The 13361-nt window shown below is 42.8% G+C and overlaps 1 protein-coding gene across 1 annotated transcript in view; it reads left to right on the forward strand.

Annotated features, from left to right (window-relative positions):
* Positions 1–13361, forward strand: part of cntn1b (contactin 1b) — a 746084-nt gene that overhangs the window by 575955 nt on the left and 156768 nt on the right. The window contains exons 20-21 of the mRNA XM_043709043.1: positions 1317–1387; positions 4743–4977. Coding sequence (XP_043564978.1) covers positions 1317–1387; positions 4743–4977 — 306 coding nt within the window. The remainder of the gene's footprint in view (positions 1–1316; positions 1388–4742; positions 4978–13361) is intronic.

Below are 13361 nucleotides of genomic sequence, written 5' to 3' on the forward strand. Positions count from 1 at the left end.
CTCCCTGACCTATCACCTTCATCCCCTCCCCCACTCCCCTATTGTACTCTATGCTACTTTCTCCCCACCGCCACCCTCCTCTAGCTTATCTCTCCACGCTTCAGGCTCTCTGCCTTTATTCCTGATGAAGGGCTTTTGCCCGAAACGTCGATTTTACTGCTCCTCGGATGCTGCCTGAACTGCTGTGCCCTTCCAGCAGCACTAATCCAGAATCTGGTTTCCAGCGTCTGCAGTCATTGTTTTCACCACCTTGATGATGTCATGTGTAGATCCCTGATATAGAAACTGATGCAGTGGCTCTGAGATGGAACACACCAAAATCAACAACACTGATCAGGAAAGTGGCTCCACAAGTGACATCAGATTTGCGAGGTGTCAATATTAACATTTCTGAGTCTATTTTTATTCTCTTATGGGACATGGGAGTCGCTGGCTGACCAGCATTCATTACCTATCCCTACATTTATTGGGTTTAAATCTAATTGGCAGTTAACGTCTGCTGATAATGATCAGGTTTTCCTGAAAGGCCTACTTTTATTGAACAACTTTGAAGCCTGTCTAAGAATGTTGGATATCTATATTTTTAATGCATTTGGCCTTGTTCGTCAGCCAGTATTTTGCGTGATTTATGCACTGGATAAAATCTCCATGTTAATCTGGAACGTTAAGGTATGGCACTGAAGGCAACTCATTAACTTAGACAATGGGTGAAGCATGAGAGGAAATACGCAGGACCCAAGCAAGGTGGAGATATGAAAATAAAACCTTTCTCTCTGCAAGTTCAAACAGTCGCTCGGGCAGGAAGTTGATTGTGCGTTAGTTGACATCTTTGAAAGACAACTGGATCAATACTAGTTCAGGAGATATAAAGGAGATGGCGAGTGTTCATACCCATTATTTTAAGAACAGTAAGGGGAAGGAGATTTGTGTTCCTCAGAGCTATCAGTAAAAAAGGATTTGAGTGTTTCTCAACACTCTTTACGGTTTGAGGCTGTAGATATGATTGTTTTGGCCTGTGCCTTATTAAGTGGGGAATAGTTAAGGAGAAATATCTCCGATATAGTAGCAAAGAATTTGCTGACAACCGCGCTTCAGTGGTGTTCTTTGAGAACTGGCAGCTGTCCCAGAGTAATAGTGACGTGTTAGTCTTGGCAATGTGTTAGACTCTGGCAGCTAACAGAGGTCGCTGTTATTGTAATTATATCTGCCTCGTGCCTTGTTGGCGTTGCAAGAAAAGGTGAGTGTCTCCTTTTTAATGCTGTCCCCCACACCTCCAGTGCAGTGTCACTAAAACTCACTTGTTGTTCTTCCCACAGCTCCCACCGTGGCTCCATCTGATGTTGGAGGAGGTGGCGGCAACCACCGGGAACTGACAGTGACGTGGACGGTAGGTTCTGATAAAGAGAGCAGAGCGATATCCCTCCTTTTCTTCAATAGTTTTACGCACTTTGGATCTTCTTCAGTCAATTACAAATGGCCTAGAAAGAGATTAGCAGGCTCTGAATGCAAGGCAAGGAGGCAGCCATTTGGCCTGATCATGCCTGTGCCAGACAATAAAGGATTATCCAGCTTAATCCCACACTCCAGCTCTTGGGGCCATAGCCCTGTAAGTTACAACACATCAAGTATAGAACATGACGTCTCTGACTCCTCTACAAACAACACCATCCTCAGTTATTGGCCCCGTTGGCAAGAGAAATAAGGTATATTTACTGTCCATCACTGACCTGCTCTTTTGGAAATGCATTTCTCAGTACGCTATATGGTTTTGTTTCACAATACAACTTGCATTTTAAATTAATTGCATTTCCTAAGACACTCCAGTTATTATGAGACCAGTATAAACTTCAAATGCTTGGGCTTTGAACGATGATCTGTGCAAATCAAAGTGTAACAGCTGTCCTAGTCCATGTCTTCAGTATAGGTGTTAACCTATAATTTGGCCATTCACTTGACATTTATATTACAACTTAGCTGTCCTAGAATTTATTCATGTTTTCCAAATATTTATAAGAGGTGATGATCTCTGTCAAAGTCACAATGTTATGGACCAGCCCACACCCACTCAAAGCATTTCAAGATGGTCGCCCAGACCTCAACTTTTCTAGCTGTTTTAAGCAAGTGTAGAATGGATACTCCAGGAATGATGCAGCTGGCCAAACTGCTCAGGTTTAAACAAAACAATTTATTTACATACAAACAAAAGAAAACCAAATTTGGAACAAAGTAACTGTTTGAAAGCTCAATCAATTCTGTTGCAACTTAATGATGTTGTTCCAAATATTGCAACATCCCATAATACACACCTTGGTAAAAAGGTAAAATTAAACACAGTTTCTTACAGGAGAGATGTCAGAGAGAGAGAGAGGGGATCAGCATGGGTCTGTTTCTTTGGGTCCAGCAGCTTCTCTGGATTCCCAGCTAAAACTGCACTAGCAGCAACAAACAGAAACAGCTTGCTAAAACCAAACCAAACCAAACTCCGAACTGGGAGAACTGGCCACTCCGTGTTTTAAGAAAACACTTAAAAGCTTCTTCAAGTAGATAAACCCAGACAATCCCTCTGAATAAAAAAACCAAGGACAACATAACCTTGTTAAAGGCACAGCATTAGCACACAAAGTAAGGTAGCATTATAATGTAGCTCAGTGGCACCAATTTAGGTTTCCATCAGAAAGCCATGGATTCAGTCCCGGCTGCAAAGACTAGGTTGCTGGTTCAATCTAGTATTGAGAGCATGTATTGATGAAGACAACAAAAAGGAGGTAACTTTGACACCATCTGAACCCTGACTTATTTGAAAATAAGTTGTGAGGTAAAAGTGTGGCAAATGGAGCATACTTATCTTTATTGGAACTCTCAGAACCCAAGGGTATATTAACCACAGGTTTATATGTTCCCATTTCACCAAACAGAACAATTACAGGCTTTGGTGATGTTGGTTGAGGGTAAACGTAATAAGAAAACCTGAAGGAATAGTCCTGAGTCTTTTCAAATCCTATGGTTTAATTGCATGTGACATATTTACCTCTTCACAATGGTGTGGGCATGTTACATCGGAAATTTGGAACCGCTGACAGTGCAGCACTCCTTCAGAACTGAACTGAAATGTTGACCTCAAAGCACACAAGTGGCTCCTTTGGGACTCGAACCCACAGCTTACTGAGTCCGAGGCTGCTGTGCTGCCGCTGAATCACAAATGAGATTGTGGATGGTCCACAGAGAGCACCCATCACACCATAATGCTCCATGAAAGCAAATAATTTCCTACTCTCATCTTCAGGCAGATTTCAGATCAGTTAAGCATCATGGACAAATTACTGTTCATGTAGTGAACCCTCTGCGAAGTTGAGCCTTGCCTGTGATGAAAGGCTTCAAGTTCCAGATGAAATAATCAGCATGGTCTGGATTATTATTGAGACCATAGTTATACCCACTGTTGTGATTGCTGTCGCTAATGGCTATGGATGTGATGAGTGGGTGATCAGCCACCTTCTTGGGGTGAGGTGAATCACTGCAGACTCTGTATTTCAATGCAATCAAACATGATCACCCGGAGGCACTTAAGCAGCTTGAACTTTGTTCACATAAAAGCAAAATACTGCGGATGCTGGAAATCTGAAATAAAAACAGAAAGTGCTGGAGAAACTCAGCAGATCTGGCAGCATCTGTGGAGAGAGAAACAGAGTTAGCAGTTTAAGTCCGGCGTGACTCAAAATGTTAATTCTGTTTCTGTCTGCGCCGATGCTGCCAGACGTGTTGAGTTTCTCCTGCATTTTCTGTTCCTATTATCACTGGCTCTTGTTTCAGATCAGCAACAGCAACCTTTTGCAAATTATCGATACTGGATGTGTTGTGTGCTTGGAAATGCAATGACTGAAACCACACCTGTCAACAAATAAACCTAATATTAGTAAAGTTAATATGGTTGATGAGCACTTTTGTGCTGTTATCAGCTGAGAATGAGCATAGCCACAGTACTTTAACAATGGACAAGGCTCCCTCTGCAGCTATGAATACAAGTCAGTCATTCTGGCCTTTAGGCTGCTCTGCAAATCAGTTAGATCATGGCTGGTCTGTAATTTAACTATATATTCTTCAACAGCCTTCTGTAGGAAAATTCTGTCAATTATCATTTCGTGTTTTTTTTATTCATTCACGGGATGTGAGAGCATGGCTGGCTAGGCCACCATTTGTTGCCCATCCCTAATTGCCTCGAGGGCAATTAAGAGTAAACCACATTGCAGTGGGCCTGGGGTCATGTGTGGGCCAGACCAGGTAAGGTTGGCAGTTTCCTTCCCTAAAGAACAATTGTGAATCAGATGGGTTTTTCCAACATTTGACAATGGATTCATGGTGATCATTAGACTTTTAATTCCAAATCTTTTTCTAGTGAATTCAAATTTCACCAGTTTTTGTGGCGGGATTTGAACCCAGAACATTGCCTGTATCTCCCCTTTAGCTAACCTAATTCTTAATATTTTGGGGAGGGAATTTCAAATTTGCATGACACTTGTCTGAAGAGTTGCTTCTTGACCTCACCTTGAATCTCCCGGCTTGAATTGTACGGTCACAATCTCTTTGACTTGAGCAGTAGAAGACGTAGTTTCTATCTTCCTACTCAGTCAAGCCCTTTAACCATTTTCAGTTGGATAACATCTTAGCCTTCTATCCTTCAAGCTCACAATCTTGCCATCTCTCTCTGTCTCTCACACTCTGTCTTTCTCTCTCTGCCCTCTTAGCCTCTGCCAAGGGAGTACCATTACGGAAGCAGCTTTGGTTACATTGTTGCCTTCAAGCCAAGTACATCAAAGGAATGGAGGAAAGTCACAGTCCCCAACCCTGAAGGCAGCAGATATGTCCACAAAGATGACTCTCTATCTCCACACACTCCATTTGAAGTCAAGGTCAAAGCTTTTAACAGCAAAGGAAATGGGCCGTTTAGCCTGTCTGCTTTGATATATTCAGCAGAGGACGGTAAGTGCCATGTGTGTGCCATTGGGTGTTAAAGTACCAAGACATTAACTATCATTTGCCAACGTTATTGGTTCATAATGACTGAAAAAGTAAGACACTTTCCCTTGTTTTTAGATGGAATTTGACCATTGTTACCAATGTTTTGAGGATCAAATCCCCTGATGTGTCTTTTTCTATTCATGTATCAGGCATTGTTGCTCTCTTTAACTGGGGTGTGGTCTATGATGACACATTGATATCCCAATTTCAGTTCTTATTGGAATAATGTCTGGAGTTATTCTTGGTGTATTGGTAACAAGCTCCATACTGTGTTCTATGTTTCTGTGAAAACTACCCATCCAGTAGCCTTTGGTAACCAACCTGGATATTACACCATGTATTTAAGCCATTTGAGAACAGTTCCTGGTAGACGTGAGAGAAACAATTATAAATAGATTCAGCTGCCCTTTGGAAGACATGTTTGGGTGTGATTTCTAACATAGCTGAAAATGTGTTGCTGGAAAAGCGCAGCAGGTCAGGCAGCATCCAAGGAACTGGAGAATCGACGTTTCGGGCATAAGCCCTTCTTCCTGAAGAAGGGCTTATGCCCAAAACGTCGATTCTCCTGTTACTTAGATGCTGCCTGACCTGCTGCGCTTTTCCAGCAACACATTTTCAGCTCTGATCTCCAGCATCTGCAGTCCTCACATTCTCCGCGATGATTTCTAACATAGTCAAGATGCTAAAGAGAATGGGGTGAGGGAAAGATCTTTTTTGCTGCTGAAGCCTAACTCTGATTCCAACCCAGATTTTCTTTCTTTATTATTCATTCATGGGTGAGAGCAGTGCTTTTCCCTCATTGCCCAGAGGGCAATTAAGAATCAGTCATATTGGTGTGGGAATGGCATCACATGTAGACCAGACCAAATAAGGATGGCAGATTTCCTTCTCTGAAGGGCATCAGTGAACTAGATGGGTTTTTCTGACAATCGACAATGGATTCATGGTCTTCAGTAGGTGCTTAATTCCAGATTTTTGTTTTTGATATTGATTCTTGGAGTGAAAACCTCTTGTTCTCTCCCTTCCTGTCTCGCTCACCCTCATTCTGGATGAAGTTCGTTCAGGCAACCTGTTCCAAACAGCATCCTGAAGCACAAAGCAGTTAACATTTTAACAAGGAAGGATGTGGAGAATACATTTTGGGGGGAGGTATGCAGAATTCCCTCTGACGTGCCACTGGTGTTGTTCTCCAGCTGTCATACATTGTAGTGATGGAACAGAGAGAGTTTCCCTGTCATTTTGTGTATGCTAACCTTGACTCTGCTCAACACTCTCAATCAGGTGGTTGTGTACCCAGTTGTATCAGGATTTCAGCCCATTCTGGGAAGTCCCTTTTAGGGTCAAGCTTGAAATCGTGTCTCAACATTTAACTTCTGTGATCCTGAATAATAACCACATCACAGACTATTCTACATCCGAGCACTGTGCATACTTTGACATCAAAAACAGTGCACAGAAACCTCTCTAGAAATATTGAATGGTATGAATTAGCCATAAATGGAATGGCTTCCCAGAAATGGAGGTTTCTAATGGTTCTCTTCATGACATTTATGTCCCATCTTTTATTGAAGCAGTTTTGGAAGGGGTCTGAAAAGCAGAGCATCTTCATGAAACACTCAGCTGGGGGCAGGTGCAGAGGGCTCAGGGATGGTTCCTCATTGGGTAGTGAAAACAAGGAGCACTTCACCCTGTTTGCTTTACATACCCACTGGGCAGGGTGGGAGATTGGGTTCTGACAAGACTGTGTGGACATCAAGGCCTCAAATTGTAGTGGGCACTGCCAGTCTAAGTTTGCAACCACCCCCACCCTCAACCCTGAGTGTTGTCACTGCTGCTGTTATGGACCAGACCAGATCCCTCAAAATATTTGAAGATGGTAGCCTAGACTCAAAGTTTTTCTTATTTTAAGGATAAAGCGATGTGTTCCAGGTGCAATTTGACTGGCCAAACTACTTGACGTTAAGCAGGACACAATTGATTCAAACATTGTAGTTAAAATACAACAAAAGAACAGAGAGCTTGGAATAACTTAACTCTGTTGGAAAACTTAACAGAATATTAGATGCCGTAACTGTTACGAATTAACTGTTGCAGAATAGTAACTTCCCATAAACACACGCTTTGGCATAAAGGCAAATTCAGAAATCAGATTTTTTCACATATAGCATCTGCAGTAGGAGGAGATATCCCAGCTTCTAAATGTAACTGAGGGAGAGGGGAAAATAGCTTCTAAACCTTCAAGACTCTAGCAGCTTTTGTTGAAAGCTAATTAAATATTCTTGATCTGTGAAAACTTGACTACACCCACTCAGGCTGCTTCTATTGTTCTAACTTTAAACAAAAAACGTAAGACTTCACAAGCTGTTTAAATTACCATAGACAGCTTTGTACCTCTTTTTAAATCTCTCTCTTAAAAGATAGCAAGACAAAATACATTTCTTAAAGCCATTGTACCATTATACTGCCAGTCCAGTGACTCTGCCCCCCAACACCCCCCTCCCCCAGCCACTGTCAGAGGAGAGTACCATCCAATGTGGCTGCTTCTGCATTTCTCTTGCGTTGGCTAAACAGATGGCGATAGAGAAGAAAGTTGGGATAATTGATGTCCCAAGGAGGTCAGGACCTGGGACAGAAAGCCAAATCCAGGACACTTCCAGAATATCCAAGACAGGGAGTGCACCCTTGTTGAGGTTGGCAAATGGGTGCTGTGCAAAATCATTCCTCTCGTGTATTCCCTGAGAACGTTGGATTCTAGAATACTGATGACAGTTCCGTGATGTATACGCATATAAAGAATGGGGTTGCAATTTCACAAAAGGCAAATAGTGGGCATTATCCCCCCACTGTACTTTGCTTTAGAAACAAGTTAATCAAATTCACCTCAGATCCCTAAAGAGCATCTTCCAAACCATCTAGAACGACAAGGGCTGCAGGTAAATGGGTACAGTCACCAACCGCGACTGTATGTATCCAGGCTAGAGCAGGTAATACTTGCAAGACCTCCTAATTTGACTTCAGTAGTTGTTTAAGGGAGGTCATTGATATCTGTATGAATAAGGAGTCACTGATGTCTGTATGAATAAGGAGCTAACACCGTTTCAGTTTCTCTTTGCAGAGCAGCAGCAGGTGAAGTGAGCCTGCTGCTGGGTGAGGAATGTTTGTTCCTGTCCCCATGATGTAAAGTGCCATTGACTGCACACAAAATGATGCCCCTTGTCAAATCATTGCTTGACGAGAAGAGACTCTCCTCCTTAGACATGCAGTCGGTCTTTGATCCTGCACTCCTTTGTACCAGTATGAGAAACCAGAGAGTGATTACTGGATGACAAGGGCTATCCATTGACCTGCTCGCTGATGAAACTGGTTCACAGTCCGAAAAGACATGAACGCCAAATGCATGCAGCCACGTGAATACAATTGAACAGATCAATGGGTACATCACTAATCCTTCCTCGGCCTGGACTATTCTGGAGAAACATGCAGAATGGGTCATGGTTTGTCCAGGTCTGCTGGATTCTGCAGAACCCTTCCCATCATGAGAGTGCCGTTCTTGGCACCAAGTACACAGCTGGCAGAGGAAGAGTTAAATAGGGGTGGGATGGGGAGAGTGCCTGTGTATGCTGCTTTTTCCTGTTCACGGATCAGAGCTGGGAACTGACAACCAGGGACTAAGCTGTCTCTCATCAACTGCATGATGTCAGGCATTGCAAGCCAAAATGTGATTTAGCCAGTGGTTGTGGAGCTGAGGCTGTTAGGTGGTCCACCTCAATTCTGGGCGACACCATGAACTGTGAATATTGTTCTTAACACCCCATGAAAGCTCAGTCTACGCTCCTGGTTTCTACCAGTTCCATTCCCCTTTATCCCTTGTTCCTACTCCAGCTTCCATTCCCCTTTATCCCTTGTTCCTACCCAGCTTCCATTCCCCTTTATCCCTTGTTCCTACCCAGCTTCCATTCCCCTTTATCCATTGTTCCTACCCAGCTTCCATTCCCCTTTATCCCTTGTTCCTACCCAGCTTCCATTCCCTTTATCCCTTGTTCCTACCCAGCTTCCATTCCCCTTTATCGATTGTTAATACTTTAACTGGCTTTCTCTTCGGGCCAACCTCAGAAACCATGCTTTTGGAATGACGTTAAAAAAAATAAACATTTGGTTGTCTGATCACGTTTCATTCAAACATACTTCAGACAAAATAAAACTCTGAATGAAAGTAAATACTCATAAAACTTTAAATCCTCCCAAGTCACCAGTCTGTATGAAAAAAAGCAAACTTCAGTTCATTTATCCCATCAGAGCCAAATAATCTTTTAATAACCCCTCAAAACTATCAAACTGTGAAAACCGACATCTGTTAAGATACAGCTGTTGAAACTCATCCAAGCATTCACAATAGTCCCAGTTATCAAAACAAGCCTTATGTTTACAGTGGAGTTTATTAAAACAACAGGAACAGATAACCTTTGTTTCCCTCAGCTACAGAATGGCTGCACTTTTTTTTCACAAAAGGAAAGCTATCGATTAGTTTCAATTTGTCCTGTTTCTTTGTGAGCAGAATGTACTTGGGCAATTTTCGACATTGCTGGGTGAGTCCAGTGTTGTAACTGTGGGGTGAACTTGGCGACAGGTGCAGCTAATCCAAAAGCACTGTCCACAGTAGCATGGCCAAAGTGTTGTCAGGGCATATGGCCTCTTCCATCTTCAGTGCCATCAGCCGTTTTGAGACATCACATGGTGTGTTCAGGAATGATGGTCTCCTAATCCGAAAAGAACTGCCTGTAAAATCAAATCTGAACGTTATTGCTCACATGTGAAACATACAGCATTGAACTCTGTTCCTGACTTCCCTCTGAATAACATGGGTGGTACTGAACAATCTGATGTCAGAAGTTCACTTGAGGTTGTGAATGGTGTCCTATGGCCTCCTCTCAAAGAAAACTTCTTGCCTCCAGTTTGGCTCAGAACAGACTAATCAACTTGCACATTCATATTCCCAGAGCCCTGCTCAATACCTGGATTGGAAAGTTTGAGTTATAAGGAGAGGCTGATTAGGCTGGGACATTTTTCCCTACAGTGTAGGAGTCTGAGGTGTGACCTTATAGACATCTATAAAACGATGAGAGACATAGAGAAGGTAGATAGCCAACAGCTTTCCCCCATGGTAGGCAATTCTAAAACGAGAAGGCATGGGTTTAAGGTGAGAGGGGAGAGATACAAAAGAGTCCAGAGGGACAGTTTGTTCACACAGAGGGTGGTGAGTGTCTGGAAAGGTCTGCCAAAGGTAGTGGTGGAGGCAGGTACAATTTAGTCATTTAAGAAACATTTAGACAGCTCCACGGATGGGATAGGTATGGAAGAATGTGGACCAAACACAGGCAAATGTGAATAGATTAATTGTGATAACTCGGCAGCATGGACAGGTTGGGCCGAAGGGCCTGTTTCCATGTTGTAAATCTCTATGACTCTAAGTCACAAACTCAGCATGAAGCTCCTGCCTTGAACCATTCAGAATTGTCTACGCCTTCACAAATTCAAGGACTGGGAAGGTCTATCCTCTCATTAGAGCCATGACAGGAATGCTGCAGGGAATGCAACTTGCCTGTTCAAATAGATTATCATTAGTGATGTAGATTTTGATTTGATTATGAATCTGTCCTCTACAAAGTGATGAGTTTCCAATCTGAAAGACAAATTTGCTTCCTCCCATCTTTTTTCTCTTATTTACTGTTGACACTGACTAGCTTATGTGTAAGCAGTAGATTTATTTTGTATATAACTTGTATGGTTATACATTTTGTTAAATGTGTTGTTCTTGACTTCTTAGAGGTTTTGGATTTCTGGTTAAATTGTGTCATTGGGGAACAGAACCAATCATGTCAACACTCAGAAATCCTGTGATTTTTCTTGGAAGAATTTAGTTTAAATTCTTTTTAAAACTCATTATAGCAAACAGATTTCTGCTCTCCCCTGAATTATATCATTATAATACTGATATATTCCATCCACATGTCTTGTACTTATGGAGAATTCTCCAAAACAGTGTGTTTTTTTCCTCAGCTAAACGCTGGTTAGCAGTCAACTAGCCAATTATCACCACAATCTATTATTTGCGTTAAAATGTTGAAAAGTGTTTTTTTTTGTTTGCAACATAAGCGAACCTTTGTATTCTTAATGCTTACTGCCAATCGAAAAGACACCATCTGATAAAACTTGAATTCTGTGGTAACAAATCTAACAGATTCAATGTTTTCTAACATATTGACCTCAATATAGTGGTCTCTAGACCAGCATGCATCAACCTTATGCCGTTTTACAGCCGCAGCTACCATGGCTTATGAGTGTTCTATCTTGGACGCACAGTACACTTAATTAGCATATTAAAACAATAAGAAATAGGAACCAAGAGGAGGTCATTTTTGGCCTCTCAAGCTTGCTGTGCCATTCAGTAGGTCATGGCTAATCCAATATTCCTCATATTCACTTTCCTGCATTTTCCTGTAATCCTTGATTCCCCTGCTGATCAGGAATCTTTGCTTCAATAAGGGGACCAGAATTGTTCACAGTATTCCTGTAGGCTGTTTATATCCCTCTCGCATCTTGCCTTTCCACCTATTCAGGGAACTCTGTGGAGAAATTGGGAACTTTGTCAGGGAACCTAGGCTAATTCTGACTTCAGACGGGCCACTCCTATTCTTGCAGTAGTCAGAGGGCTCACTCAATTCTCTTGAGGTTTCTCACTCTATTTAGTCCCCTGGTTTGATCACAGTTGAAGCCCCTCGTAACCTCAAACTGCAATCTGCTTCCTTCCTAATGTGGGAGACTGTCCCCCAGCATTCAGAGTGACCTGCTTTTCCTGCCCTTGTTTATTGATCTTGGCCGCCAACCAGTTTGCCAGTCAGGCCAGGTCCTAGGCAGGAAGGAAAGGAAATGTTCTAATGAAGTCCTGACATCAAATTCGGAAGGATTGTCTTGTTCCTGGCCTTTCTGCATCTTCTACTATTGCCTCACTGCCCCCAACCCTTCTATTAGAACTGGAGACATTGTGTCAGGGACCAGATATTTCTCTAGTCTTCCGTTTCTGTTGGTACAGTTTTTTCTAGTAGAGGTGGAGACCCCAACTGATTAAGTTCAGCAGCATGTTAGAGCAGACTTTTCTCTGTAATGTGGATTGGGAAGTTTGCGTAGCCTTTTTTGCAGTCGCCTGTTTAATGTGTTTGATGTTCAGTCGTGGAAGAACAGGCTGAATGCTGACTTTGCAACTTGAGTAGGTGCAGGGTGGGAGCAGAGCCAACACAAGCCCCTTAAAACTCAGAGCTTGAGCCAACAGTGGGAAACAGTAGAGACACCAGGAGCTGTTGCATGAGCGTTTTGAAACAGGAGGAGATTCGAGTGCAATCAGTCAGAGACCAAAGGGACAGGAGCTGCGATATGATGCACCACGACAAATTATGGTACAGCTTGTGCTTGTATGGGCTCTGGAACAATAAATATATCACATTATCAATTACCTTTAAAGGGCAGTGGTTATCTTTATAACTGGAGATTGCCAGTTCAGGTTAGACGTCAGGGGAAGTTGATGGTGTCGAGTTAATGTCACAGGATTAGTCATCTGTAGGCCCGAGTTACTGCTCTGGGCACATGGGTTCAAAACCTACTCAGGCACCTGGCAGATTCAATTCATCTGAAAGTGAAAACTCATCTCAGTAACGGTGATGATGAAAATATCGTTGGTTATCAGGAAAACCTAGCTGGTTCTTTAATGTCCTTTGGGGAAGGATATCTGCTGACCTTAACTGGTCTGATCTACATGTGACTCCAGACCAACAGCAGTGTGGTTGACTCTTGACTGCCCCCTAAAATGTCCAAGCATGCCACTCAGTTTAAGAAGGATCAGCGAGCAGCAGCAAATGTTATCCTCCCCTGTCATGCCCAAATCCCACGAAGGGATAAATCTATGATTCCAAGAGGCCAAGGTTATTGTTCATAGAAAATAAACAGTGAGCAGTGCATGTGATTGGATGAGCTTCATGATATGACTGTGAGGTAAAGCATCACCTATTTGTGGTGGAAATGTGTTGCTGGAAAAGCGCAGTAGGTCAGGTAGCATCCAGGGAACAGGAGAATCGACGTTTCGGGCATAAGCCCTTCTTCAGGAATGAGGAAAGTTTGTCCAGCAGGCTAAGATAAAAGGTAGGGAGGAGGGACTTGGGGGAGGGGCGTCGGAAATGTGATAGGTGGAAAGAGGTCAAGGTGAGGGTGATAGGTCAGACGGGAGTGGGGGCGGAGAGGTCGGGAAGAAGATTGCAGGTTAGGAAGGCGGTGCTGAGTTCGATGGATTTGACTGA

This window comes from Chiloscyllium plagiosum, chromosome 19 (genome assembly GCF_004010195.1).
Source record: "Chiloscyllium plagiosum isolate BGI_BamShark_2017 chromosome 19, ASM401019v2, whole genome shotgun sequence".
Taxonomy (NCBI): Eukaryota; Metazoa; Chordata; class Chondrichthyes; order Orectolobiformes; family Hemiscylliidae; genus Chiloscyllium; species Chiloscyllium plagiosum.